At 42.6% G+C, this 24149-nt stretch overlaps 1 protein-coding gene across 1 annotated transcript; it reads right to left on the bottom strand.

The window, feature by feature from the left end:
• Window positions 1-412: 412 nt before the first annotated feature.
• LOC121287559 (E3 ubiquitin-protein ligase TRIM21-like) lies at window positions 413-21994 on the bottom strand. The gene is made up of 6 exons (XM_041205490.1): window positions 21802-21994; window positions 17251-17346; window positions 14526-14759; window positions 13283-13305; window positions 10357-10505; window positions 413-957 (listed from the first exon to the last, which is right to left on the bottom strand). The coding sequence occupies exons 1-6, from the start codon at window positions 21892-21894 to the stop codon at window positions 413-415; spliced, it is 1140 nt and encodes a 379-aa protein (XP_041061424.1). The 5' UTR covers window positions 21895-21994.
• Between the last annotated feature and the right edge of the window lie 2155 nt (window positions 21995-24149).

Here is a 24149-nt window from a genome sequence, read left to right as displayed (position 1 = left end):
TGTAGTGACAAACTTGATTTTGTGATCAAGAGTTTGGAGTGGGACTTGAACCCTCAACCTTTTGACACAGAGGCTAGAATGCTACCATTGAGGCATAGCCAAAATTGATGCCATACAGTGGTTCCTCTTGGGTTGGCTGATGGTTCCATTGCTGCCATGCATGACAGCTGACTGGAGAATTATCAAGCCGTACCAGAGCAAAGAGTATATGAAACCAGAAGAACCAATGCTAGGCATCTGAGGAACCAACACTGTGGAAATATCGCTTAGCCCCAATGACATGATCATGAAGCACCATTGCAATCTTTGGTACTGAAGGAAATATACCATTAAAGAATAGACAATCTTGCAACTTTTTTTGGTCAGATCATTTCCTCTTTGTACATGGAGTATGATCAGCACTGGCTGATCATCACTTTAGACTGCACAGTGCCAGGGATGTTGTGAAATCAGCCACTCCCAGAGCTGGGTAGAGGGGCTTAGTGAATGTTTGCTCCTGGAAGTTGTGTAACAGGGTTAGTTTCTTGTCAGACACACTGTAAAATGAGATTATTCCAGCATCAAAGTCCACGTAGACTCCCACTCTGGTGGGCATCTGAACCGTTAGTTTAGTAGCATTGTTATCATGCAAGGCTGCAAGGCTCCCTGGCTCTGAGTACAGACACCATGACTCCTTGTTCTGTCCTAGTGAACATTCTTTACCCATGCCTTTCCGGCTCAGGCTGTCATAACACATCCCAATATCCCACCGACGGCGATTTCCTCCAACCTCCACTTCCCAATAGCAGCGGCCATAGCTCAATCTCTCAGTACACAGAATCTGCCACCAGTAGTTGAACCTCTTTGGGCTATCAGGGTAAGGTTGCTGACATTTTGATCCTGATACAGACCGGTTACTGTCAGCCAGAACAAGGTGAGGAAATGCTGTGTGAGGATCCAGAGTTGGTGACTGTCCGTCTGTGAATGAAAGGAATAGTTTGAGTAACTCTCAGCTGTTCACTCCTGGGAAAAGGAGCTATCCAAATGCTTTCAGTGACATTAGAACAACTGCTAATTAGAAATATTACATTGAATATAAAGCACAGGAACAAGGCCATTCAATGCCAGTGTTTATGCTCCACTCGATTTGCTTCATTTCAGCCTACTAACATCATAGAACCATAGAAAAGTTACAGCACATAGAGGCAATTCAGCCCATTGTTTCTGCATCAGCCAAAAAATAAAAAAAACTAGCTGCCCTCCTTTCTGCCCCTTGTGCTTATCCAGTTTCATCTTAAATACATTATTGCTAGTGACTTCAACGACTCTAATGGTAGCAAGTTCACCATTCTTGCCACTTTGAGTGAAATGTAGTAAGGTATAGATGGACAACAGCTATTTATTAGCATTTATATATAATACTGAATTTTGCATCATGTATAGTGGCATAGTGATTGTTGCTGGTCTAATAATCCAAAGGCCTGGACTAAATGCTCCAGAGACGTGAGTTCAAATCTCACCACAGTAGCTGGGGGATTTAAATTCAGTTAATTAATTCAATCTGGAACTCATCTCCTTCTTTTGTATGGCTTTAGGAGCAGAAGCAGTTGTCACACCTTTTAATGTCAAGTTCCCTAACCAATCCAAAGCCCTGTTGGAGCGCAAGTGTAACTCCAGGACGTTGCCTTCCAACTTGAGTCAGGGGCAAAATGTTGTTATGTGCTCCATGGTTTGGTCACGGTTTCTGCAGTCATAGCCAGGCTAGGTCTTGAAGTGCCACTTGTATATCAGGTGGCCAGACATTGGCCATTAGAATCTGTATTCTATTGAGGATTGACCACATGCTCCAAGAGAGATTGAAGCCTGGTTGTTGAGATGTTAGGTCGGAGACAATGGGCTGAATAATTTGGGGTGAGGAGGGGGGTGCGGTGCAGATGGCTCACCACCCCCTCCCCCACTGGATGCAAAGTTGGTGTGGAGCTGACATGTCCCACACAGCCATAAAGCACTTGTGGGCAGGCTAAATGAGGGGCTAGCGGGATTTCTGTCCCTCACTGAGGAGGAGGTTCCGCCCTCTGGAGCTGTCAGCCAATCGGATTGGCTGACAGTTCCATCAGTCTTGGTGGCGTCAGCAACTGCTGCTGGAACTGCAACAAATAAGAAGCAGAAAGCCCAGGGAACCCTGGAGCAGGTAAGTCCAGAGCTTTGGGCAGGGAGGGATTGGGCAAGTGAGGGAGGGGGTGGGGTAGGGTGAAAGCACCCCCCACCCCTCCGCAACCCTGAAGAACAAACACCCCTTTCCTTCCCACCCTTTGAAGAGCTTTGTTAAAAAATCGGGCTGCCCACTCCCACCTGACTGCCCATGCCAAATGTTTTATGGCATGGGCAGTATTTTATCAGGGTCACTTGGCTTGGTGACAACCCTAATTGACCCTTGATTGCTTATTAGAATATGGCAGGCGGGCTGCTGATTTTTGTGCCTGCCCACCTTCCCACTCCGTATTATGGGGAAGAGCTCGGGGGTGGGTGGTAAGATGGTGGGCTGGGTACCCACCCTATTTTACATGCTTCCCCTGCCCAAAACATGCCTGGCCAATATGTTCATTTGGGAAGGTGTTTTCTGCCCAAGCTTTCCTCCAGGTTTCATCAGTGTTACAAAGTTGGAGATGTTTGATTCATGTTCAGAGGGGATTTGGTTGAGTCGTGGCGGTTTGGGGGGTGTGGTCTTGAAGGTCTCTGTGGATGGGAAGGTTGCTGTTGATCCAAGTTATTTCCCTTCTTGGTGCTGTGTCCCGTTGAATGAAGGGAGGGACGATATTTGAGAGGACTGGTAATCATTGAACTGGAATCGATATCAGAGTTCCAGAGATTATCCTCATTACTGAGTGAAGTTGTATGCCAATGAGTTTGGTGTGACGATTTGAGGCCCATGCGGGTGCACAGTATTGAGCTGTCAAGAAGACCAGAGCTATGACAGAATTACAAAGGATGCTGGTTTTTGCACCCCAGCTTGTGCCAGCGAGCTTACGGATGATATTCACTCATGTCTTGGACCTTTTGTCAGTCTTTTGGAGTTGGTGATGGTAAGTTAGGGAGCAGTCAAGGATCACTGCAAGATAGCGTGGGAGTCGGGTTATGCCGCACTTTTCTGCACAGAAGGTGACATTTAAAGTGTGTGCCTTGCAGTTTTCTAGGTGGAATGTAGAGACGATTAATTTGACCATTGTCAATTTGCCAAAACAAAATCTGGAATCAAAGCTATTATTAGTAATGGTGACGATGATTATCATAAAAATCCATCTGGTTCATTAATATCCTTTAAGGAAGAAAATCTGCCATCATCACCCAGTTTGGTCCAAATGTGTCTCCAGACTCTCAGAAATCTAGTTGCTTTTTAACTGTTTCCTGAAATGGCCTAGCAGGACTCTCATTTGCATCAAACTGCCATGGAAAAGGCTAATAAGAATAAAACCGAATAGATCACCTGGCATCAACCCAGATATTGGACACAACAAAGGCACACCCAACTCAGTCAACCCTGCAAAGTCCTCCTCATGGCCATCTGGGAACTTGTGTCAACATTGGAAGAACTGCCCTACAGGCTAATCAAGCTTCAGCCTGACACAACAATAATCACACCTATTGTCACGACCCAGTGGGGATAGTGCAGTGTAATGTCGAGCCCCACTGTTCCCCAAGCTGAGACAAATGTGAAAAAGTTTGCTCAAACCAACAGATTGCCCCAATTCTACCTAACTGTTTAATTTAAGTTAACAGAATATAAGCACCAGGTTTGTAAACTTAGTAAGTAAATAACTGTTTATTGAACAAACTGTTGTTAACCAATGACAAAAGAAATATGAACTGCTCATTTCTAAATTCCCTTTTTAAATCCCTATATACACACATACAAGACATACAAAAACATGGATTTTAAAGGTGGGATAAAACAGGCCAACAGCACCAATCCGGAGTACAGGATTCAATGGGTTGATTTTGATCGACGTCTTCCAAATTTCTTTCAGTTCTTGTTGATTACACAAGGTGATCTTCCAGCACTTTCAGTATTTAGTTCGCTGGTTGAGCACTTGCCTTTCAATGTCTCTAACAGTGATTTTCCCTTTTCCTTTTTACTGGGGTTTCCTCAGAGAGCAGGTTATAGAGATATGAGGAGAAAAGCCAGATAGCTATTATTGTGGAATTACTGGAATCTTCCACATACAGGAGAAAGAGGTTTTAGGTCTTGTTCCTTTCAAGATCGGAGCTATTCAGCTGCACTGCCCTCACATAAAACCCAGTCTCCTGGTAATGAGCCAATTAAAGTGCTGTTGTTAGGCAGCTCCCTTGGTCCACGAGTCCTTTCCGGCACTATCCTGTCTTTCATGGCACACTTTGTTCCAGGACTGCAACATTGTATATATCTCTCATCCTGCTCCAGTGGACATGTCTTTCAAACTGCAGCCACCGTAATTCCAATCCACAGGCTAACAGAAAATAAAAAGATATGTTCTTTACAACAGTCCACAAAAATAAAAATATATGTTCCTTACACTATTAGTCAATGTCCTGGACTCCTCCATCACCACATTAGAGATGGCAGCACAGTGGTATACAGTCAAGAGGGAGAGTGGCCTTGGGAATCCTCAGCATTGACTCTGAAGTCTCACACTAGTCAAACATGGGAAAGGAAACCTCCCATTGATTACCAACCACCGCCCTCAGCTGATGAATCAGTGTTCCTCCACTTGGAAAAAGTACTGAGAGTAGCAAGGGCAGAGAATATATTCTGGTTAAGGGGATTCAACATCCCATTAACAGGAGCGGCTCAGAACCACCACTACTGATTGAGCTGGCTGAGTTCTAAAGGACATAGCTCCAGACTAGGCTGCGCAGGCAGTGAGAGACCTAGTACTAGGGAAGAGCCTACATGACCTTGTCACCAATCTACTTGTCTTGGATGCAGCTATCCGTGGCAGTATTTGTAGGCATGTCTACTGTACAGTTCTTGCAGAGATGAAGCCCTTCACACTGAGGACACCTTCCATTGTGTTGTGTGGCAATAGCACCATGCTAACTGGGATAGATTTAGAAAACTTCTAATGTGGCACCTCAAAACTGGTGCTGAAGACCATCAGCAACAAGAGTTGCCTTCCACCACAACCTGTAACCTTATATCCCTCACTCTATCATTATCTTTAAGCAAGAGGATCAATCCTAGTTCAATGAGGAACGGAGAACAGCATGCCCAATGGAGCACTGGATGTGCCTAAAATGAGATGCCAACCTAGTGAAGCTACAATATACATACTAAACAATGGAAGTACATGCAAATTAGGAGCAGGAGTAGGCCACTTAGCCCCTCGGGCTTGCTCCGCCATTCAATAAGATCATGGCTAATCATGGCACCCAAGAATATTGAAGGACATGAGAGTGGAAACTACAGAGGCACTGGCAATAATCTTTCAATGTTCCCTGGATTCAGGGGAGGTGCCGGAGAACTGGAGAAGCATAAACATTACGCCCTTGTCCAAAAAAGTTTGTAAAGATCTGCCCTGCAATTACAGACCAGTCAGTTTAACTTCAGTGATGGTAAAACTTCTAGAAACAGTTATTTGGGATAGAATTAATAGTCACATGGAAAAATTTGGATTGATTGGGAAGAGTCAGCATGGATTTGTTAAAAGAAAATCGAGTCTAACTAATTTGCTGGAGTTTCTTGAAGAGGTAACAGAGGTGGTTGATGTGTATATGGACTTCAAAAAGGCGTTTGATACAGTGTCACACAACAGACTTGTGAGGAAAGTTATAGGTGATGGAATAAAAGGGACAGTAGCAACCTGGATACAAAATTGGCTGAGGGATAGGAAACAGAGAGTAATGGTTAATGGGTATTTTTCAGGCTGGAAGAAGGTTTGTAGTGGAGTTCCCCAGGGGTCGGTATTGGGACCCTTGCTCTTCCTGATATATACAAATGATGGTGTGCAGGGAACAATTTCAAAGTTTGCGGATGACGCAAAACTTGGGAGAATTATAAACTGTGAGGACAGTGTAGAACTTCAAAAGGACATTGACACATTGATGGAGTGGGCAGACAGGTGGCAGATGAAGTTCAATGCAGAGAAGTGTGAGGTGATACACTTTGGTACAAAGAACATGGAGAGACAGTATAAAATAAAGGATACTATTCTAAAGATTGCAGGAGCAGAGAGACCTGGGTGTATATGAACATAAATCATTAAAGGTGGCAGGACTGGTGGAGAGAGCTCTTTCTAAAGCATACAGTATTCTAGGCTTCAATTAATAACAAGAGCAGGGAGGTTATGATGAACTTATATAAGACACTGGGTAGACCTCAGCTGGAGTATTGTGTACAGTTCTGGGTGTCACACAATAGGAAGGATGTGAACGCATTGGAGAGAACGCAGAAGAGGTTTACGAGTGTGGTTCCAGGGATGAAACACTTCAGTTATGAGGAAAGATTGGAGAAGTTTGGACTGTTTTTCTTGGAAAGGAGAAGGCTAGAGGAGACTTGATAGATGTTTTCAAAATAATGAGCTGGACAAAGCAGATAGGGAGAAACTGTTCCTGCTTGTAAACGGATCGAGAACCAGAGGGCACAGTTTTAAAGTGTTTTACAAAAGGATCAAATGTGAGGTGAGAAAAAACTTTCACACAGCGAGTAGTTAGGGTTTGGAGTGCACTGCCTAGAAGTGTGGTGGAGGCAGGTTCAATTGAGGCATTCAAGAGGGCATAGGATGATTATCTAAATTGAATCAATGTGCAGGGTTACTGGAAAAAAGCAGGAGATTGGTACTAAGTTAAAATGCTCAGAGAGCCGGTGCAGACACAGTGCGCTGAATGACCTCCTTCTGTGTCAATTCTATGATTCTATGGCTGATCTAATCTTAACCTCAACTCCACATTCTTGCCTACCCCCTGAGAACCTTTCAAGTAGATTTTGTAAACAAAGCTAAGCAATCCCATTACCAATCAGATCAAAGCTCTGCAGTGTTACCACATCAACTTGGGAATGATGATAGAAAGTTAAACTTTCTAAGTCTAAGGCCTTAACATCTTTCCTAAGTGGCCCAGAATTGGCCAAAGCAACCCAGCTGAAGCCGAACCAGTGTTTGTAAAGATTTAGCATAGCTTCCTTTCTTTTATAGCCTATGCTTCTATTAATAAAGCCAATGATCCTTTAATCCTTTTAACAGCCTCCTCTACTTGTCCTGCTACCTATAGAGACTTGTTTGCCCATTTTAAATTTGTAGTATTTAGGTTTATTGTCTCATTCCATTCTTCCAACTTCTCCACAGAATTCCTGACCTTTCCGTTAATTAAGAAAAGCCAGCATGGATTTGTTAAAGGCAAATCATATTTAACTAGATTAAGTTTTTTAATGACCTAACAGATGAGGGTAATACGGTTTGACCTGGTGTACATGGATAAATTACCACATGATAGGCTTGCTAGCAAAGTTGAAGCCCGGAGAATAAAAGGGACAGTGGGAGCATGGATACAAAATCGGCTGATTGACTGGAAAAAAGCAATAGTGATGAATGGTTGTTTTTCAAACTATAGGAAGGTATATAGTGGGGGGTTCCCAAGAGATAAGTACTGGGACCATTGTTTTACTTGATACAGGATCTATATATTAATGGTATATATTAATGACTTGAGTGTACTAAGCTCAATTTCAAAATTTGCAGATGACACAAAACTTGGAAGTATTATGAACTGTTAGAAGGATTGTGATAGAATTAAAGAGCACACAAGCAGGCTGGTGGAACGGACGGATGTGTGGCAGATGAAATTAAATGCAGAGAAGTGCGAGATGATACATTTTGGTAGGAAGAATGAGGAGAGGCAATATAAAATAATGGGTACAATTCTAAAAGAGGTGCAGGAACAGAGAGACCTGGGGGTTATATGTGTACAAATCATTGAAGGTAACTGGGCAGATTGAGAAAGTGATAAAGGGACTGCCATTGACATCAAGGCGGCATTTGACCGAGTGTGGCATCAAGGAGTCCTAGCAAAACTGAAGTCAATGGGAATCAGGAAAAATTCTCCACTGGTTGGAGTCATACCTAGCACAAAGGAAGATGGTTGTAGCTGTTAGAGGTCAATCACCTCAGTCCCAAGATATCATTGCAGGAGTTCCTCAGGTAGTGTCCTAGGTGCAACCATCTTCAGCTGCTTCATCGATGACCTTCCCTTCATCATGAGGTCAGAAGTGGAGCTGTTTGCTGATGATTGCACAATGTTCAGCATCATTTGAGACTCCTCAGATAGTGAAGCGGTCCATGTCCATTTACAGCAAGACTTGGACATCCTTCAGGCTTGGGCTGATATGTGGCAAGTAAGATTCATGCCACACAAGTGCCAGATAATGACCATCCCAACAAGAGGGAATCTAAACTTCTCCCTGTGATATTCAGCAGCATTACCATTGCTGAATCCCCCACTATCAACGCCCTAGATGTTGCCATTGACCAGAAACTTAGCTGGGTCAGCCATATGAATACTGTGACCCCAAGAGCTGGTCAGAGGCTAGGAATTCTGCAGTGAGTAACTCACCTCCTGACTCTTCAAAGCCTGTCCACCATTTACAAGACACAAGTCAGGAGTGTGATGGAATTCTTTCCACCTGCCTGTATGAGTGCAGCTCCAACAACACTCAAAAAACCTGACACCATCCAGGACAAAGCAGCCCACTTGACTGGCACTCCATCCACCACCTTCAATATTCACTCCCTCCACCACTGGTGCACAGTGGCAGCAGTGTGTACGATCTACAAGATACATACAGCAACTTCCAAATTCACAACCTTTACTGCAGAAGAACAAGACACACCACTACCTTCCACTTCTCCTCCGAGCCGCACCATCCTGATTTGGAAATATATCATCATTCCTGCTTCATTGGTGGATCAAAATCCTGGAACTTCCTTCTTGACAGTACTTACACACCACATAGACTGCAACAGTTCAAGAATGCAGTTCATCACCACTTTCTCAAGGGCAATTAGGGATGGGCAATAAATGCTGGCCTTACCCGCATCTCACAAATGGACCTTCCTCATCCAGAAAAATCTACATTTGGCCAGGGAGTTCCTTTGAGCGGGATTTCTATCGGAATAGTCTGCTATCCTTTCTAGCTTTTGTTTTCAGTGACTGCTCATCCTCTTTTTCCAATGTTCCCTGTTGGTATTTCAAATTTAGAAATTTTCAATTATTCTTTCAATTCCTGATTTAATGTGAAATCTTTTTGAACAAACTATTTTTCAATCAGTTTCCCCCCACACAACTCTTTTTTTTTGTCATTTCAATTCTCTCCTGCAGTATTATATTATTATTCTGCTGTATTATATTATTCCGCTGGGTTATACTCCAGTTGCTTGTCTTTGTTCACTCAAGGTCTTTTAGATCTTCCATGAAACTACATTGTAGCAACACACATGATGCAGCTCACATAACATGGAAAACCCATGAAATACTTAATACAGGAATTGGCCAGAAGGTTGCATAAAACATTAATCAGACTACAGTGAAAATACCACGTGCAGTTCTGGTCACCATGTTACAGGAATTATGTGATTGCACTCAAGAGGGTACAGAGCAGGTTGACAAGCATGTTATCTGGACTGGAGAATTTTAACCATAAGGAAAGCTCCCACTCATTCGTAACTCTATATATATAGAACAAATCCTTTGAGATATCTCTGATTTCAAAGCTAGAGGTAGAATAATATATTTTCATTGTAGTTTTCATAAAATCCAAAGTTGGGAATGGTAGACAGTGGTGTTCCCCAAGGGTCAGCGCTAGGGCCAATGTTCTTTTTGCTTTTTAAAAATGACTTGGATCTTGGAATACAGAGTAACATTTCAAAGTTTGCCGATAATACCAATTTAGAGACATGGCAAACAAATCTTCAAACCCTGAAATATTTCTAACCCAAGAACGTGAATGGTAATCAGTTTAGCTTATTGGAATTCCATCCAATGGAACTGAGTTTGGAACAGAATACCGCTTTAGACACCCAGTGTGAGCATTAAGACCTAAGATTGAGAAAGCTGCATTATTTGATTATGACAAGGTAATTGTACATGCTAGCCATTTCAAGCCTTGTCTGCTGTCAGCATGCACTGCTCATTGATCCTCAGACGTTCTCTGATATATCCTGTACATAGAAAAGGCTTCACTCTGGAGCATGAACCCCTTTAATCTCTGTAGATTAAAGCTCCAACCATTCCCCTGCCCCTGCAACCCCCCATCCCCAACAATGTTTCATTCATATCTGAAGAAAGTGGGAACAACACTGGCATTGTGTGTGCTTTTTGCCCAGGTGTGCAACCGTTTCTATCAATACTTACACATACTGACCAGGAAGTTCCTGCCCAGGGTTGGCTGGGATGCTGCCACATACTGCTCCTGGACCCAATCTACCAGCCTTTCCACAATAGATATATCCACATCAGAGATGGGAGCCTGTACTTTGAATGGTTCAGATGCATCCTTCATCCTTCAAGAAAAAAGAACTTGTATTTATATAGAGTTTGTCACAACCTCAAGATGTTCCAAAGCAGTTTACAACCAATGAATCTGTTTCTAAGCATGATCACAGTTGTGATGTAGGAAACATGGCTGCCAATATTTGCACAGCAAGTTCCCACGAACAGCTATGCAATAACGACCAGATCATCTTTAATGATGTTGGATGAAAGGTCATCAACCTGAAGCATTAACTCTGTTTCTCTCTCCACAGCTGCTGCCAGACCTGCTGAGTATATCCAACATTTTCAATTATTGTTTCCATATTTCCTCAGTACTGCACTGGGAGTGTCATCCTGGATTACTGTATGTATTCAACTCTCTGGAGTTATCTTAAACCTTTTGACTTAGATGAGAGAGAGCTACCTACTAAGTCATGATTGACCCATGAAGCAGTACCAGCTTCAATGGCAATCTGGGATTTCATCACAGCTGGCCCAATAGTCAGGTTGCTATAATGGTCTTTATATCCCTGTATATCAGGGCCACAACAAAAACAACAACTACTTGTATTTAGTTAGCACCTTTAATATAATAAAACCCCCCTCTGAGGTGTGATGAAACAAGATATGACACTGAACCACATAAAGTGATATTAGGGCAGGTGATCAAAGGTTTGGTCAAAGAGGTGGGTTTTAAAGAGTGTTTAAAAGGAGGAAAGAGTGTCGGAGAGGCTTAAGGAAGGAATTCCAAAGCTTAGGGCTCTGGCAGCTGCAGACATGCCCACCAATGGTGGAGAAATTAAAATCAGGATGAATCAAGAGGCCAGAATTAGAGCAGATATCTCCAGAGGCTTGAAGGTGTAGAGAAGATTTCAGAGAGAGTGAAGGGTGGGGTGATAGAGGGCTTTGAGAATTTTAAAATCATGGCATTGCTTAAATGGAGCCAGTGTAGGTTGCTGAGCACAGGAGTGATGGGTGAATGGGATTTGGTGCAAGTCAGGACACAACAGCAGAGCTTTGGATGATGTTTTCTAAATAACTGAGAAGGAGAAATGTGCAGGGATGTGGGGGTGTGGTAGTGGGGGAGTGGTAGGATGTGAATTGCTCCTTAGGAGAGCCAGCACAGACATGATGGGCCGAATTGCCTTCTACTGTGCTGTAACGATTCTATTCTATTCCATGTTAAGTTTACAAAGGGTGGACCATGGGATGCCAGCCAGCAGTACATTAAAATAGTCATCTAGAGGTAACAATGACATTAATGATGAACTGCAGCAGAGGAGCTAGGGCTGAGGTGAAGTCAGGCGTTGTTATGGAGGTGGAAATAGGCAGTTTTAGTGATGACACGAATATATGAAAGCTCAACTCTGGGTCAAATATGATACCACGGTTGAGAACAGTCTGGTTTAGCCTCAGGCAGTTTCCAGAGACAGGGATGGGGTCAGTGGCAAGGAAATGGAGTCTGTGGCAGGGACTGAAGACAATAGCTTCAGTTTTCCCAATATTTAATTGGATAAACAGTCTGACAGTTTAGAGAAAATGGAATATTGATTTTGGAATTTACATGCAGGAAAATTTATGGGAGGATAGGAGGGCAGGGAACTTAGAGGAGAGAGACCTTAATGAACTGAAATGGTGTTTGAAATCACCGAGGATGAGAAGTCACTCAGAGGCTGAAACAGTTAACTCAAGAAAGTTATTATGTCACCTGGGCAAGGAGTAGAGAACCAGGATTTTAAACGGGAGGTGGAACAAGAGATGCTCAACGGAGGAGTTGGCTATAAGAGTAAAGGAACAGACCAAAGTGTGATTTGATTATAAGAGTTACACTGCCATCACAATGGTCTGGGCGAGGCAGTTGCTGAAGGGTTTAGTCAGTGGGGGTTTAACCAGTGGAGGGTTCATTTAGGGTCAGCCAGGTTTCCGTCAAGGCCATAGTATTGATGCAATCATCCACAATAAGCTCATGGATTGCAAGGGCTTTGTGTTAGAGTGAATGGACATTGTGGAGGGAGATGTGAAGAGAGGCGGTGATAGCTGGATCATTGGCAGGGTCCACAGGGTCAGCACTGGGAAGGGTAAGTTGCAAAGGGAGGAGTGTGGAAGGATCAGCTTCAGCCTGGTCGCTGGGCAGAATGGTCTGTAAGAGAGTCGATGGGGCAGCTGGGGCTGCTGTTCATGAGGAGGCAGCAACAAGTGTTTTTATGGGCCCTTTGGAGGATGCCAAGAGACACAGAGAGAAGCCGTAGGCTTATTTAAGAGGCAGTCAAGCCTGGAACAACAGCGGTAGGTATGTAGAGAGGTATGAAAGTGCTGGGGTAGGGATTTGGGGAGCAGAGTACTCGAGAGGGGAGAAATGAAAGGAGGGATAATAACAGGAGGGAAGGGTTGAGGAGGGATACAGAGAAAAGAAGGAAAAAGAAGAAAATAATTAAGTGGAAATGGAATGGTAGGCTCAGATCTGAAGTAGTCACCAAAGTGCACACATGAATGGACACAGAGAAAACTCAGGTTACTTGGCTGTAATGTAAATTAGATTACACAGATAACAGAATGATATTCAGCAACACATTGCTGAAAGTATGCATGTTACTTTGAGGACAGGTTTAGGCTCAGCATTGATCCTTACCATTGTGTTGCAAACGCTAGACAACCACTACATATTTGCAAATAAGCAAATGTTATCTTTCTACAAATATTAGAAGTTAATAAAAAATCACGTGCTTTTATTAGATTTTGGTTTCATTAAAATATTACTGAGGGCAGGAATTGTTATAGAGAATTATGTAAAATATTTGGCTCTTACCTGTCTGCCATTGAGTTAAGCCCCTGTAATGAAAGAACACATTGGAAACATTGTAAATAACAGCATCAAAACCATCTTTATTATATCAAATGTCCTATCCAGTGATTCAAATTCTGTAGGTTCCAAAATTTTCACTGTACCTTTTATCAATGTTTATTTTATGTCAAAAACTAAAACTTTGTACTTCTGAAGAATATGCAGCCCAGAAACAGGTCATGTCCCTGACCTCACTTGAGATTCTCCGCATCTCCTGTAACTTGTGGGGGTTTGGCAAAATCAGCACTACACCTTCTACTTAGCCATTTATTCCCTTTCTTCGGGTTACAGCCTGCACTTAGCCATTCAGTCCCGTTTAGGTTACAACATTATTTAGCCATTCGCCCCCATCACTCCAGGGGTTGCTGAAATGCCAAGTGCCTAAAGAATCATAGAATCGTTCAGCATAGAAGGAGGCCATTTGGCCCATCTTACCTTTGCTAGCTTTTTATAAGATTTACCCAAATAGTCCCACTTCCCTTGCCCTATCCTCATTGCCCTGCACATTTTGCCATTTGAAGTGTATTTCCAGTTCCTTTTTGAACATTACTGTTGCATCTGCTTCCGCAACCCTATCAGGCAGTGCATTCCAGATCACTACTTATGCATAAAAAAATCTCTTATCACTGATTCTTTTGCCAATTAGCTTAAATGTGCGCCTTCTGTTTACCAGATCTCCTGACAATGGAAATTTCTCCTTACTTATCTTGTCAAAATCCCTCATAATCTTGAAGACTTCTAATACATTTCTCCTTAACCTTCTCTGCTCTAAGAAGAACAGCCCTAGTTGCTGTTATTTAATAAAAATCAATATTTAAGGAACAAACTTAGAAATGTGAATTTTAATAGAATATAGGAATTTAAGGAGTTGAAGATGGATTAGGTCCCCCACTTAACTCCTCACTGTATCCCTCCTTGCCAAAAATACATCTCATTGTTTCTCAAACCCACTTACTCCTTAATTTCCTAATGTTCATACCCCATGGGAATAGAACCCTTCCTCACAGGGAACAATTTGTCCAAATAAATTTTGTCTGTTCCATTCATAATCCTGAAAACTTCAGTTAGACGGCTATCCAAACTGCTTTGCCTTAAATTCCTGATATTCCAGAACCACCCATGTACCATCCGAAGCCAGGGTTTAGGTGACCAAGACTGCACACAATACTCTCTATTACTGAAGACATTGAGAGAGGTGCAGCATTACCTGTATAAACAAAAGATCTTCATTGTGCTTCAGAAGGTCACTGAGATCAGAAAAAGACTTTTCAAAATCTTTCACTTTCTTTTCCAGCTCACAGATCATGACATCAATCTCTGTTGTCAGATGACTCTGTTCACTCTCCAGGTATTGCAGAATTCTCCTCTCCTCCTTGTCAATGTGCTTCCTCAGTGTCTCATATTTTGCCTTAATTTTCATCTGTACAATTTTTTTCATGCTCTTAAAATGCAGAAGGAGATTTGTCACCAACAAGCACAGATCACTTCACCTCACTGTTGCAAAAATGAGACATGGTGAGAAAAGCCATGTTTTCCTGCCCGTGAGCCAACACTTCCTGTTTACTTATGGCAGAATCCACCCAAGGATCTGGTGCTGAGTACACAAATGGTTCACACCATTTTTCTCCCCTTTCATCCAGTCAGCCTAACATCTGTTGTTGGGAAAATGCTAGAATCCATTATTAAGGAAGTAATAGCAGGACATTTACAAAATCATTATATAATCAGACATCAGAATCAACATGATTTTGTGAAAGGGAAGTTGTGCTTGACAAAATTATTAGAGTTCTTTGAGTATGTAAAAAGCAAGGTAGATAAAGGGGAATCAGCACATTTGGATTTCCAAAAAGCATCGATAAGAGGCCACATAAAAGATTATTATACAGGGTAGGAACTCATAGTTTTGGGGGTGCTAACAGGAAACAGAGTCAGGTTAAATGGGTCATTTTCAACCTGGCAAACTGTAACTAGGGGCACTTAAAAATAAGAGATCTTCCATTTAAAACTGAAAAGAGGAGAACTTGGCCACTTTTTCCCTTCCTAAACTTGGTGGGGTATTGAGACCAATCATGATGCCCAGACTAGCATTAACTAACTCAACACAATCGGGAACAAAACTTCAGACCTTTCCAGTCAGTATGATTCAGCTTTTCCACTGAATGAACTCACTAGCACAGCGATTTGGTTTAGTTGTTATATAGGAGCATAGCAGCAGGAATAAGCCATTCAGCCCTTCGTGCCTGCCATTCAATTAGATCGTGGAATGTTGGCCTTCATAGCCAGAGGATTCGAGTACAGAAACAGGGATGTCTTGCTGCAATTGTAAAGGGCCTTGGTGAGACCACACCTGGAATATTGGGTGCAGTTTTGGTCTCCTTATCTGAGGAAGGATGTTCTTGCTATAGAGGGAGTGCAGCGAAGGTTTACCCGACTGATTCCTGGGATGGCGGGACTGACATATGAAGAGAGATTGAGTCAATTAGGATTATATTCACTGGAGTTCAGAAGAATGAGGGGGGATCTCATAGAAACTTATAAAATTCTAACAGGACTAGACAGGGTAGATACAGGAAGAATGTTCCCGATGGTGGGGGAGTCAATGTCACATGAGATGGGACATGTTCATAAATTACAGTAAAACTTTATTAAACTGTTTAAAACCCTGCATGAAACCTCAGCCCGCCACTGGATGAGGTTTCATGCTTTTTCTATTGCCCGCCGATCTTAAGGTTGGATGGGCAGGTCCTTTAATTGTTTAAATGATCCTGTCAATGGCCTCAATTGGCCGTTGACAGGTCAGCGGGCGTGCAGCTGATTTTGCTGTGCCCCCGCCTTCCTGAAAATTTAAATGGAGCAGGATGACGTCGGGGGTGCCGCCCGATATCATCCCGCGTCATTTTACATGTCAACAAGCGGGCCCCGCCCCCTGCTCGCCGATGGCAAAATTCTGCCCAATGTTTCTGTGGCTGATCTGGTTGTGTCTCAACTCCACTTTGCTGTCTGCCCCCCTTGAATCCCTTGTCTATCAAAAATCTGTCTAACTCTGCCTTTAATAAATTCAATGACCCAGCTTCCTGGGGAAGAGAATTCCACAGACTAACGACCCTCTGAGAGAAAACATTTTTCATTTTCATCTTAAATGGTAGAACTCTAATTCTTAAACTGTGTCTCCCAGTTCTAATCCCTCCCACAAGTAGAAATATCCTATTGGTACCTACCTATCAAATCCCCTCACGATCTTATATGTTTCAATAAAATCACCTCTCATTCTTCTGAACTCCAATGGGTATAGGCCCAACCTGCCCAACCTTCCTTTGTAAGATAAACCACTCATCCCAGGAATGAGTTGAGTGAACCTTCTCTGAACTGCTTCTAATGCAATTAGACGAAAACTGCGCACAGTATTCTAGATGTGGCCCTGTACAGCTGCAGTCAAACTTCCCTACTTTTATATTCAATTCCCAACTTTCCATTTGCCTTCCAAATCACTTGCTGCATCTGCACACTAACTTCTTGTGATTCATGCACCAAAACATCCGGATCCCTCTATACCTCAGAGTTCTGCGATCTCTCTCTATTTAAATAGTATTCTGCTTTTTTATTCTCCCTGCCAAAGTGGACAAGTTCACATTTCCCCACATTATACTTCATGTGCCAAATTTTTTGCCCACTCACTTAACCTGTTTATATCCCTTTGCAGACTGTCTACCTCCACTTGACAACTTACTCTCCTACCTATCTTGGTGTCATCAGTAAATTTAGCTACATTTGGTCCCTTCATCCAAATCATTGATGTAGACTGATGTGGCATTCCAATTGTCACAGCTTGCCAACCTGAAAAAGACCCATTTATCCCTACTCGCTGCTCCCTGTTAGCTTACTAATCCTTTATCCATGCAAATGTTACCCACTGTTTGAGAGGCTCCTCCTTCCTGTGCATTCTTCTTCTCTTTGTGAAGATCACTCAGAGCTAATTGAGTAGCTTCAATATTATTTCGGATCTTCTGGAGCTGATGTTGTAAGTGATTCTAAATTGGAATTTTGGAGACATTGAAAACATTAAGGTCAAGTTTGTGTCACCATTTTCAAATTGGTCTAAATAAGACCAAATGACCAAAACAAGCTGCATGAAGAAAAGCACCTCACTTACAACTCATATTAACAGCATTCAGCATTGAAGAAAACTAAAGAATGGTGTGAAAAGGGGAAATGTTATCAAAACCCCCATTGGAGAAATCAAAGGTACAGGTGACAATGGCAACACAACTGGGCAAGTTCAAGCATTTTAAGAAAACAGGCAAGGAAGGAATGGCAGACCACCTGAATTGCACAGAAATAGAAGACCACAGGCCCGTCAGTACCTGTGGACTTTTCATTCTGGTTCTTAGAGTTACAAGATTCCTGTCAGTAGAAAACAACTTCTGGTAGGAAACAGAATCAGACACCAGACATGGCATCAATTTACAGATGGATTCAGCTTGCCTCTGTTTACAGCACTTTCATCTTTGGGTCAGAAAGTTGTGGGTGAAGCCCCTTACTAGCTTGGCACTGAGGGAATTTTACATTGTTGCTGGTGCTGTTCTTCAGATGTCCTTATTCTCCTTTTCCGGTGATTCAGTTGGATATTCAAGGCCCCACGGCACCATCCAAAGAGCAAAGTGTTCTTATGCCATGGCCAACATTTCTCCCTTAGTCAATACTACCAAAACAAACAGATCCATCTCATTAATGAAGGGTCATACGGACTCGAAAGGTTAACTCTGTCCTCCTCCCCACAGACCTGCTGAGTTTTTCCAGCAATTTTTGTTTTTGTTTCAGATCCATCTCATTGCTGTGTGAAATACTGTTAGGACAGAATGGCACTTCTAAAAGTAATTCATTGTGTGAAGAGATTTTAAGCTTTTATAATGTGTATGGCACTCTGTGAAGCAAGTTTTACATTCTGCCACGCTGGTCTGGAGGATGTTTTGGGCTATTCACTGTCATCCAAGATATCCTAGACCCTTCGTCAGAACACCCATCTGAAACGTTAACTCTTTTTCTCTCTCCACAGATGCTGCCAGACCTCCTGAATTTGAAATTATTTTCTTTTTTTCAGATTCCCAGCATCCTCAGTACTTTGCTGTCATATAATGATGATTAGTTGGCTTAATGGATGAAATCTTATTTTCCAAAAAACATTTCCTACTAATGCTGACATTGGATTGTAATAACAAGGAAAGCTCAATTGTGAAGTGAATTTTCCTTTGAATCTTCACAGCCAGGAAGGAAGGTCACAGCTTGTGAGAAAGGCAACTGGAACTGGACTAACATGCATTGGATTTAAAAGCAGCCTGTCTGTTCTGGACCTCATTCTTTGCAGGTTTTAAACGCTTGAGGGCACTTGCACCATGTGACCACTCTGATATTAGGTATTTCAAGGTGTTGAGACACTGCCCAAAACTAGCCAAAGAGATCTGGTGAAACACTTTTAATCTGATAATGGACAAGGATAAAATCGCCAGTAGTTACCTGGCAAGCCAGAACTCACAGAAACACACAGTGTGGAAGAGGCCCTTCAGCCCATTGAGTCTGCACCGACACATGAGAAACACCTGATCTACCTACCTAATCCCATTTACCCGCACTTGGCCCATAGCCTTGAATGTGATGACATGCCAAGTGCTCATCCAGGTACTTTTTAAAGGATGTGAGGCAACCCGCCTCCACCACCCTCCCAGGCAGCGCATTCCAGACCGTCACCACCTCTGGGTAAAAAGGTTTTTCCTCACATCCCCCTAAACCTCCTGCCCCTCATCTTGAACTTGTATCCCCTCGTGACTGACATTTCAACTAAGGGGAACAGCTGCTCCCCATCCACCCTGTCCATGCCCCTCATAATCTTGTACACCTTGATCAGGTCACCCCTCAGTCTTCTCTGCTCCAACGAAAACAACCCAAGTCTATCCAACCTCTCTTCATAACTTAAATGTTTCATCCCAGGCAACATCCTGGTGAATCTCCTCTGCACCCCCTCCAGTGCAATCACATCCTTCCTATAATGTGGCAACCAGAACTGCACACATTACTCCAGCTGTGGCCTCATTAAGGTTCTATACAACTCCAACATGACCTCCCTACTTTTGTAATCTAAGCCTCGATTGATAAAGACAAGTCTCCCAAATGCCTTTTTCACCACCCCATTAACATGCCCCTCCGCCTTCAGAGAACTACGGACACACATGCCAAGGTCCCTTTGTTCCTCAGAACTTCCTAGTGTCATGCCATTCATTGAATACTTCCTTGTCAAATGACTCCTTTCAAAGTGTATCCCCTCACACTTTTCAGGGTTAAGTTCCATCTGCCACTTATCTGCCCATTTGACCATCCTGTCTATAACTTCCTGTAGCCCAAGACACTCAACCTCACTGTTAACCACCCGGACAATCTTTGTGTCATTGCTCAGATTACAATCAGACAAGAGAGCACCTTCCACAGCTTCCAGCAAAAATCCCTGTCACAGAAACATAATGCTGGATGTATAAGCAAGTCAGTCAGCATCGTTAAGCGAAAATAGGTTATGATTTTTTGAATATTCCATCTCCCTTCAGAAGCTCCAGCCAGTCCAAAACTCTCCTGATCCACTCATATCCAATTCCTGACCAAATCTGATTCACCCACCCACCCATCACCCTTCCTCCCTTCCTTGTTCCTGATCCAGAAGTCTCAGATTTAAAACTCTTCTTCTCCTCTTAGTAGCCTTTCTATTTCTGTATCATCCCACTGCTGCTGCTTGTAGTTACCCCTACTGAGAGGTCTGCTGTCATGGTATGTCACACTCATCTGCTTTGTGCCATCCTCATAAACCCACTGTAGCTCATCTGCAACCACTCTGTGACATCCGTCATCCAACTACAGCTGGGTAGACCCCTCTTTATGCTGCACCTCCACTTTGCCCTCTAGCAGAGATCTCTGTAGCTTTTTAACTCTAATCAAATAGTTGAGATACAGAGTAGATAGGGAGAAGCTGTTCCCACTCATAAAAGGATCAAGAATGAGAGGGCACAGATTTAAAGTAATTTGCAAAAGAAGCAAGCGTGATATGAGAAAGAACTTTTTCACACAACGAGTGCCTGGAATGCACTGCCTGGAAGTGTGGTGGAGGCAGGTTCAATTGAGGCATTCAGTAGGTCATTAGATGATTATTTGAATAGAACCAATGTGCAGGGGTACGGGGAAAAGGCAGGGCAATGGCACTAGGTCATAATGCTCATTTGGAGAGCAGGTGCAGACATAATGGGCTGAATGGCCTCCTTCTGTGCCGTTAAGATTCTGTGATCCTGTGACTGACATTTTCTTTTCTGGATGTCACTTTTTAGAGTTCTTTCTGCTCTTGTTTTTTCAAATACTTCTTCATTTGTCTTATAGTTTATATTTGGATTTTTAAGCGTCCACATTTCAAAGGCCTCTATTTTCTACCATAGATCTTTATTTATTGTCCAGGTTTCTGAGGCAGGCCGGAAAGTGGATAACATCCTTTTGCACTACTCCATTCCTCTGATTCTGATCCTTCTACAATTCCTCTTCTTTGCCTCATTGAAGGTTGTACCTGCAGTCACCTGGATTTCACATTCTGAAAGTTCGTCCCTGAGATCTTCTGCCTCTCCACCTTTGTGCTACTCTTTCAAACCCTGACCAGTATTTTCCTTATCCTATCCCAATCCCTGTTGTGTTACTTTTGCATCAATTCTCCTCACTACTCTTAAACAACCTCAAGATTATTTATTTCTATGAAATAAAAAACATAAATGCTGGAAATCGGAGAAGTGATTAAATGCATTGATTTGGAACGACTGTTTCTCCACAGATGCTGCCTGACATGCTGAGTATTTCCAACGTTTTCTGTTTTTATTTTATTTGTACCAATATTCATTATTTAAAACTAATCGAAGTTGCACAAAATGCAAAGGATGTTCTAATTATTGTATTTGCTGAGAATCTGAAAACAAATTAACACTGGCATCAACCACTCCAGGTCAATTATAAAAAGTATTAGATACAGAGTTTAGGTGTGTCCCCACCCTAACCTAAGGAACACCCTGTACTGCTCACTAGTCTCTCGCTATGCCAATGATTCTGTCTTCAACATTTAAGAAGACTAAAATGCTGCTTTAATTTTCCCCAAATTCATCACAATCACTGCCTGGCACAAGGGCTCTGAGTAATCAACAGAAGTAGAATATAAATCAAATGTAAAAGTAACCTAAGCTACAATTAAATAACCAATATCTAGTTTGAATTCAGTAATTAATTATAGCATTAGACTGGTAACACCCTTGGCAAAATGCCAAATTACACGGCTAACACTGATTTAATTGGATTTTTTATGGTTACAGAGCAGAAAATTAAAAGGATGACTATAAGGGAGGTGCCTCGCCATCTTTATCACTGCTCTTCCCTAAGGTGGCACTGACCCTGATATTCAGCAAATAACACACACTTACCCTCAGTTCCTTCTCCCCTTCACTGATGCTGCCACAGCGGTGGTCCTTGTGTTTACCGATCAGAGTGCAGAGTGTGCAGACACACTTGATCATCCTTGCAGTAAATCTTCAGCAGCTCCTGGTGCTCTGTGCATTTCCACCGGGACACGTCTGCAGTGGCATCTACAAGAAGATGGTTTTTAAACACCGTGCTCCAGGTGTGATGTCTGAGATGCTCAGGGCACATCGAGGCTTCGCATTTTAGACAGGTTTTGACGGCTGGCCGCAGTTTCTTTGTACAGTAGTTACACAGAACAGCATCCTGGGAGACCTCCAGAGCCAGGTATTTCTGAACTATATTTGCCAGCTTGAAGTTCCTCTCCAGTCCGAGCCTCTCGGTGTACTCTGCTCTGCATTCCGGACAGGAATAAGGGGCTGCAGCCGCATCATTCTAGGTCTCTTCAATGCAGGATCGACAGAAGCTGTGTTTGCAGTTGAGTATCACAGGGTCTGTGTAAATCTCCAGACAAATAGCACAAGTTAATTCCTCCCCTAAAGCCTCCTGGGCTAAACCGCTGGCCATGTTCAAGTCGCAGAGCTCAGCAATGTTTAGCGCTGTTGTGTTACTGCGATTTGTAGTACACAACTTGTAGAACACAACAATAGTAGATCAGCGAAACATCTAGCCTTTGATCCCTTGTGTATAAGGGTGTGGAAGTGCACCTGTTAACAGCGCTCCATGACTAGTTTATTGAATACTGGTCTCAGGGTATTAACCCCCAGCATCAGAGAACAGAAGATTCACTAATTTACTAGATATCTGAGTAACTGTAAAAGTACTTAAATGATTTGCCATTTTATTGTCAAAGCAAGTTCGCGATAATAACTCAGGTCAGGCAGCATCTTTAAAGAGGGGAAGAATGTTAACTATTTAGGGAAAGCTCCTGATCAGAACTGGAGGATATTACATACACAGAGCGAGGCAAAGGCGGTAGACCAGGTAACCGAGGAATAGAATAAGCTGTAAACTGACTGGGCAGAAAACGGAGGTAGCTAACTGACAGAAAGGATGATAGTCTGAGATAAGGAGACGCAATGGGAAACATTAGGGAAAAAGAAGTCATACTTTGATGTAGTGAAACGTTGGAAGGCATTTCCCAGGAGCATCATCAAATGAGGTATGACAGGAACCACATAAGGAGATATTAGGGCAGAGGACCAAAAGCTTGGTCACAGTTAGGTTTTAAGGAGTGTCTTAAAAGAGGAAAGTGAGGTTGAGAGGTGTAGGAGAGATCCAAATTATATATAAATAATTAAGGCAGGCTTAGTTGAAATTGCAGAGGGAAGCATGAAAATCTGGCAAAGTGGAGCAGGCACCTGTGATACAGAAGTTTGGTTAAAGATAAAGACTATCAACAGCAGGGATCCAGACCACCTGCCGACAGTGTCCTCAACTAAAGCGCCAACCCACTAATTTAAAATGTGTCCTACTCTGTTAGAACTGATTAAAATACAAGTACTTAAAGAACAGAGAAGCATTCAGAGTCAGCATCACAGTGTAATAGAATAACAGGATGTGGACTAACATCTGGCATTCTCCACAGGATGTTTACCCACTACATCTGTGGGACTGACTGAGAAAGAGGCATGTACTTCCAGGTGTGAGGCAGGCTAATTGACAGAGGAGACCCTGTGGGTCATGTCTGTACATCCTCTGTTTGGCCCAGTTTAAAAACAACACTGACCCATGAGCACAGAGACACATATCCCCTTCATTTTACAGAACTACTGTGACTCAAGCTATAGTTTTGGGCTGTTATAATGCGGGCAAACTCATCTCATGGTATGAAGTTTAAGTTAGACTGTGTCATTCTTGCTAATATTTATATCAATCATATATTATATCACTTAGGTATCATATTCTCTTTAAATATCCCTGCTTTTCTCCACTCCACTTTAACCTCTACTTCTCCTTCCCCCACTCCCCACACCCATCCATACAATTATCTTGTTTAATTTCCCCCATCCAACTGTCCATTTCCTCATTGCTCCCTTGACTCCTTCCTGGTTATATTTTTTTTATAATTCCTGGGTGCTCCAATTCTTAAACTGTACATTCTTTCAGTGCAATCTCTTAACTTAATCTATTTGCAACAACTCACCCGTAGAAATCCAAACATTGTCCAGATGACAGCTCACCTCTGACTACCCTCCTGTTCATACTCGACACATCAACTCCCCCAGTGATATCTCCACTCAGCCTTGTCATTATCTGGGGGCCCACACCTCTTAAAATTCAAATCAATTCCACACCTCCCACCATATCTCTACATTAAACCCGTCACTTTACCCTCCAACCCAGGATAAAC

The sequence above is a fragment of the Carcharodon carcharias genome, chromosome 14 (assembly GCF_017639515.1).
Source record: "Carcharodon carcharias isolate sCarCar2 chromosome 14, sCarCar2.pri, whole genome shotgun sequence".
In the NCBI taxonomy this organism is placed as follows: domain Eukaryota; kingdom Metazoa; phylum Chordata; class Chondrichthyes; order Lamniformes; family Lamnidae; genus Carcharodon; species Carcharodon carcharias.
Note: the sequence above shows the minus strand (reverse complement) of the source record. Positions and strands in the feature narration are given on the sequence as shown.